Here is a 6,780-nt window from a genome sequence, read left to right as displayed (position 1 = left end):
CCCTTCCCCGTGTCCCACCAACCCCACCCGTGTACCCGGAAGTGTGGTGCGCTATACATACCTGTCACGTGCCGACTCGTCTCCGATCTTCAGTCAGCGATGTCGTCTTCGAATCCCTCCGTCCGTCCTGAGTGCCGGCCGCCCTGTGCTCAGCCAATGGCGGCTGAGCATCTGATGACGCTGAAGAGGGCAGCCGGCACTCAGTACGCTCAGAGGGATTCGGCCCGGCTGTCCGAAGACGACATCGCTGACTGAAGATCGGAGACGAGTCGGCACGTGACAGATATGTATAGCGAACCACAGTTCCGGGTACACGGGTGGGGGTGGGGGGACACGGGGAAGGGGGCCATTCACAGAGATAACATACATTACAGAGTTGTATAACTTTGTAATGTGTGTTATTCTGTGAATAATTGTTTACCGCCGCACTACCCCTTTAAGGTCTACTGGTTCCATATACCAGCTCCATATACAGCGGGTGTTGATACATTATATGATATATTAAATGGAGACATTAAAAGTGGATTTAGGATGCATTAAAAACAAAAAGAGCAAATACTCACCTGCCCCTGATCCCCCACAGGTGCTGTTGTACCTGATCCATGCTTTGTCGTCCCTGCAGAAAACGTCACTCAGGTGATCAGTGACTACAACCAAAGACGGGCTGAGTGATCATCTCCTGCAGGGACAACACAGCATGTACTGTGGGGGATCAGGGCAGGGGAGTATGTTTATGTACAAAAAAAAGAACATGATCAATGTGACCACATCTAAAAAAAAAAAATTATATATATATATATTTTCGTTGGAATACCCCATTTCAACGAAAATCTTTTTTTTTTTTTTTTTTTTAAATCAACTGAAAAAAATGAGAAGCATCGGCGGCGACTGATGACACCTGGCTGTGGATGCTTACTGACACTTTCCTTAATGGGGTTGTTCGCAAATATTTTTTCTTTTAAATCAACTATTTCTATTTAAAAATCTCCAGTCTTCCAGTACTTATCAGCTGCTGCATGTCCAGCAGGAAGCGGTGTATCCTTTTCAGTCTGAGACAATGCTCTCTGCTGCCACCTCTGTCCATGTCAGGAACTGTCCAGAGCAGCAGCAAATCCCCATAGAAAACCTCTCCTGCTCTGGACAGTTCCTGACATGGACAGAGGTGGCAGCAGAGAGCATTGGGTCAGACTGGAAAGAATCCAGCAGCAGCTGATAAGTATGGGAAAACTTTAGATTTTTAAATAGATGTAAATTACAAATCTGTATAACTTTCTGAAACCAGCTGATTTGAAAGAAAAAGATTTTCTGCCGGAGTACCCCTTTAAATATACAATCGAGTTTTGGTTTAGATACATGAGACATATGTCATCAGATGTAAAGCGATGGACTAGATTACCAGTGATGACAGCAACATGAGGGATCTAGGGAAATAATATAGATGTCTATACTGCACGCCCTCACAGAGGAGTCATTTATAATCCATTACCCTATAGAGGATGCTCACCTGCAGGTGCTGGCTGCTTCTCAGCTCTGCTACATCAGGGCAACACACTCGTCTATGCTGTGAAGAAAGTGGCCTCAGTGACTCAGCCTGCAGTTCTATCTGATCCCCCATGTTTTACACTGCAGCATGGTAAGCTCTCATTGGCTATGCAATATAAATAGTGTTGAGCAAACAGCGCCACCCCTGTCCTCAGGTTGTGTGTGATATTACAATTCAGCTCCATTCACTTTAATGGAACTGAGCTGCAAAATCCACATCCATACTGAGAAATAAAGCGGCCAAGTTTTTCTAGACACGAGCTTTTGTAGTTGCAGACAGTTCAGGGTGACTAAGGTAAGAACTCGAGGGCCACACAAGGCTTTTTTTTTTTTTTTATAAGGACAGTATAATATTAGAAAAACAATATTTACAGGAAATGCAGTTGTGTTGTTTGTTATGTGAGGTCTGCAGCGTCCGTGTCGTCCGTTAGAAGGACGGAATGGTAGGGGCACTGGCTTATGGGGGGCCGGGCGTTAGTTACTTGTTAGCCACAGCAGATAGCTGGTCCCTTATCCGGCCCAGTCCATCCAGCATGGTGTCCAAGGTTTCCTTACTGAGCTCCATGGTCAGCGTGGAGGTTGCTGGTTCCAGTCCGCACAGAGCTGGGTCCTCCTGGATCTGGGGAATAAGTCACATGATAGCAGTCCCATCACTCCAGTCACATGATACCAGTCCCATCACTCCAGTCACATGATACAGGTTCCATCACACTTAAGAAAATTAATTCTCAAATTTGATGGGAATTAAAGGAGAAGTCCGGCGAAAATTTTTATTAAAGTATTTTATTGCCCCCCAAAAGTTATACAAATTAGCAATATAGACTTATTACGGGAAATGATTATAAAGTGCTTATTTCCCTGCACTTACTACTGCATCAAGGCTTCACTTCCTGGGTAACATGGTGATGTCACTTCCTGGGTAACATGGTGATGTCACTTCCTGGGTAACATGGTGATGTCACTTCCTGGGTAACATGGTGATGTCACTTCCTGGATAAAATGGTGATGTCACTTCCTGGATAACATGGTGATGTCACGACCCGACTCCCAGAGCTGTGCGGGCTGTGGCTGCTGGAGAGGATGATGGCAGGGGGACACTGAGGGACACAGGGCACTGGAGGGACACTGAGCATCTCCTTACCATCATCCTCTCCAGCAGCCACAGCCCGCACAGCTCTGGGAGTCGGGTCGTGACATCACCATGTTATCCAGGAAGTGACATCACCATGTTATCCAGGAAGTGAAGCCTTGATGCAGTAGTAAGTGCAGGGGAAAAAGCACTTTATAAGCATTTCCCGTAATAAGTGTATATTGGTAATTTGTATAACTTTTGGGGGGCAATGCAATACTTTAATAAAAATTTTCGCCGGACTTCTCCTTTAAGGATGATCTTTAACCCCTTCAAGACAGAGCCCTTTGATGCACAAAAGTCCGGGTCAAATTAATGCAATGTTCCTCCCCGCCTTGTAAGAGCCATGGCGCTTTTATTTTTCCACCTACAGGGCTTTTTATAAATTTTTTTCTGATATATAATTTATTAAAATCACCAATCCTGGTGCGTTTTTTTCCCTTTTTTTCCCATTACACCATCACCGTGCGGGAACAATAATGTTATATTTTAATAGATCGGACAATTCCGCACGCTACGATATGTAATATGTTATTATTTTATTTTTATAATGGGCAAGGGGGTATTTTAAACTTTTATTGGGAGGGGGTTTATAAAGGGTTTTTAATACTTTTAAAAATGAGCACAAGACGGACTTTTGATATAAAATCTATGACATCATGCACTCACCTTCATCTTCAGCAGACAGGTGGGCACGGCCATTCTTGTGACAGAGTCCGAGGAGGTCTTGATGTCCACTCTCCAGTCCATATCTACCAGACGTGGCAAAGAGACTAAAGAGAGAAGCAGATGTCAGTATATGGGGGGCAGGGTGCGGCTTATAACTAACTACACATCTTCTGATTAATCAGCAATGACAGCGGCCACTACAGGGGAAACGTGGTATTACATGGCGGCCGTTCAAATCAATCACAGACACACTGCAATTAATGTTGGCTACGTGGTGACAGCCGGGGATACGTGGTGACAGCCGGGGATACTTACTGCTGGTGTTCTGGGCTTCACTTCTCCAAGCAGATCTACAGGAAGAGAAACAGTATAATGTATGAGCAGGGTGACAGGGTTCTGTCTATAACAGGGGTAGGGAACCACCGGCTCTCCAGCTGTTGCAAAACTACAACTCCCATCATGCCTGGACAGCCAAAGCTTTAGCTTTGGCTGTCCAGGCATGATGGGAATTGTGGTTTTGCAACAGCTGAAGGGCCGGAGGTTCCCCATCTCTGGTCTATAACAATGGTTCCAGATCAGCGGCTCTCCAATTGTTGCAAAACTACAATTCCCAGCATGCCCGGACAGCTGCAGGCACACACAATACACCACCACCCCCACTATCAGGAGAGAAACGGACGGCTACTTTTTTGCAAAATCAGCGGTACTCGGCCACTCACACATTCTCCAGAATGATTTTGATCAGGAGATTCTTCAGGTTCTGGTGAAAGTCATCGGGGAAGACGGAAAGGATCTGCTCGGCGGAGATCAGTCCTCTGTACACCACGTGATGGGTGAGGGAGTGCACCGCCTGGATCACCTAGAGGAGCAAGAAAAAGGTGGATGTGAATGTGACCTTACATATTGTGCACCGTAAGTTTACCAAGAAAATACGTTGTGCACCGCAACCTTACCAAGGGAACACATTGTGCACCGCGACCTTACCAAGGAAACAGGTCGTACACGGTGAGCTTATTAAGGAAACACATTGTGCACTGTGAGCTTACCAAGGAAACAGGTCGTACACCGTGAGCTTAACAAAGAAACACGTTGTGCACCATGACCTTACCAGGGAAACAGATTGTGTACCGTGACCTTACCAAGGAAAAACGTCGTGCACCGTGAGCTTACAGCATCCTGGGTTACGGGGTGACAGGGTTACCCACCTGAGACGCCTCCTCCGCAGACACTGACAGGCCGGACGACACCTGATCGATCAGCTGGATAGAACCCAGGGCCGGGCGGGGGAAGGCGTCTCTGCACAACTTCTGCACCACATCCCTGGAGGAGGCCTGAGGGAGCGGAGACAAGAGGGGGACGTCTATATACTGCAGCCATTGTAACAAACCCTCAGCTCTGTACAGGGGACAGTCTATATATACTGCAGCCATTGTAACAAACCCTCAGCACTGTACAGGGGACAGTCTATATACTGCAGCCATTGTAACAAACCCTCAGCACTGTACAGGGGACAGTCTACACTCCCGGCCACTTTATTAGGTACACCTGTCCAACTGCACGTTACCACTTAATTTCTAATCAGCCAATCACATGGCGGCAACTCAGTGCATTTAGGCATGTAGACATGGTCAAGACAATCTCCTGCAGTTCAAACCGAGCATCAGTATGGGGAAGAAAGGTGATTTGGGGCCTTTGAACGTGGCATGGTTGTTGGTGCCAGAAGGGCTGGTCTGAGTATTTCAGAAACTGCTGATCTACTGGGATTTTCACGCACAACCATCTCTAGGGTTTACAGAGAATGGTCCGAAAAAGAAAAAACATCCAGTGAGCGGCAGTTCTGTGGGCGGAAATGCCTTGTTGATGCCAGAGGTCAGAGGAGAATGGGCAGACTGGTTCGAGCTGATAGAAAGGCAACAGTGACTCAAATAGCCAACCGTTACAACCAAGGTAGGCAGAAGAGCATCTCTGAACGCACAGTACGTCCAACTTTGAGGCAGATGGGCTACAGCAGCAGAAGACCACACCGGGTGCCACTCCGCTCAGCTAAGAACAGGAAACTGAGGCTACAATTTGCACAAGCTCATCGAAATTGGACAGTAGAAGATTGGAAAAACGTTGCCTGGTCTGATGAGTCTCGATTTCTGCTTGAACATGACAATGAGTTCACTGTACTCCAATGGCCTCCACAGTCACCAGATCTCAATCCAATAGAGCATCTTTGGGATGTGGTGGAACGGGAGATTCGCATCATGGATGTGCAGCCGACAAATCTGCGGCAACTGTGTGATGTCATCATGTCAATATGGACCAAAATCTCTGAGGAAGCTTCCAGCACCTTGTTGTATCTATGCCACCAAGAATTGCGGCAGTTCTGAAGGCAAAAGGGGGTCCAACCCGTTACTAGCCTGGTGTACCTAATAAAGTGGCCGGTGAGTGTATATACTGCAGCCATTGTAACAAACCCTCAGCTCTGTACAGGTGACAGTCTGTATGTTACATGGGAGACTATAAGTATATGGTGGTAACACACAGACTATGACAAAGTGCTGGTACTTGTAGTTCTCCATATAACACACAGGCTTACAGTGCATGCTGGTACTTGTAGTTCTCCATATAACACACAGGCTTACAGTGCATGCTGGTACTTGTAGTCCCCATATAACACACAGGCTTACAGTGCATGCTGGTACTTGTAGTCCCCATATAACACACAGGCTTACATTGCATGCTGGTACTTGTAGTTCTCCATATAACACACAGGCTTACAGTGTATGCTGGTACTTGTAGTTCCCCATATAACATACAGGCTTACAATGCATGCTGGTACTTGTAGTCCCCATATAACACACAGGCTTACATTGCATGCTGGTACTTGTAGTTCCTCATACAACACTCAGGCTTACAGTGCATGCTGGTACCTGTAGTTCTTACACACAGCCTTCACATGATGTAGCCCCGCCCCCTCCCCATATAACCCACTGTCTTCCTGCATGCTGATACTTGTAGTGCCCCGGGTAATACACAGACGTTTACTATAGGAATACGAGGTAGATGTTCTCCTACAGACATGACGGCGTCTCTCACCTTTAACAAAAGCTGCAAGCTGGAAAACACACTCTCCGGCAGAGCGGCCATCTCTCCTGTCATGTGACTCTGATCACGTGTCTCTGGCAAGGCGCGTCCGGACCGCAAAGCCTTCTGGGAGGTGTAGTTTACTCACTGAGCGCGCCGAACGGCTGGGTAGAGGCTTGTGTTCTGGGGAGTTATAGACCAATCAAACCACCGCTTTCAATTTACCTATAAATAATAAGCTGCGATTTCATTGGCTGTCGGATTGTAAATGGTTGATATGGAAAACTTATTCCAGAATACTATAACCAATCAGCTTTTAGCTAAGATTACAAAGGAAACTTTGTATCCTAAAGCTTTATTGGTCAGAA

At 46.5% G+C, this 6,780-nt stretch overlaps 1 protein-coding gene across 1 annotated transcript; it reads right to left on the bottom strand.

Moving 5' to 3' along the window:
• Nucleotides 1–1,874: 1,874 nt before the first annotated feature.
• Nucleotides 1,875–6,534, bottom strand: COMMD9 (COMM domain containing 9). Its single transcript, XM_069968119.1, has 6 exons — nucleotides 6,425–6,534; nucleotides 4,546–4,671; nucleotides 4,060–4,199; nucleotides 3,656–3,690; nucleotides 3,341–3,444; nucleotides 1,875–2,161 (listed from the first exon to the last, which is right to left on the bottom strand). Exons 1-6 carry the CDS (start codon nucleotides 6,485–6,487, stop codon nucleotides 2,021–2,023), a joined length of 609 nt encoding a protein of 202 aa, XP_069824220.1. The 5' UTR covers nucleotides 6,488–6,534; the 3' UTR covers nucleotides 1,875–2,020.
• Nucleotides 6,535–6,780: the final 246 nt, after the last annotated feature.

Source organism: Dendropsophus ebraccatus, chromosome 4, assembly GCF_027789765.1.
Source record: "Dendropsophus ebraccatus isolate aDenEbr1 chromosome 4, aDenEbr1.pat, whole genome shotgun sequence".
NCBI classification, from domain to species: domain Eukaryota; kingdom Metazoa; phylum Chordata; class Amphibia; order Anura; family Hylidae; genus Dendropsophus; species Dendropsophus ebraccatus.
Note: the sequence above shows the minus strand (reverse complement) of the source record. Positions and strands in the feature narration are given on the sequence as shown.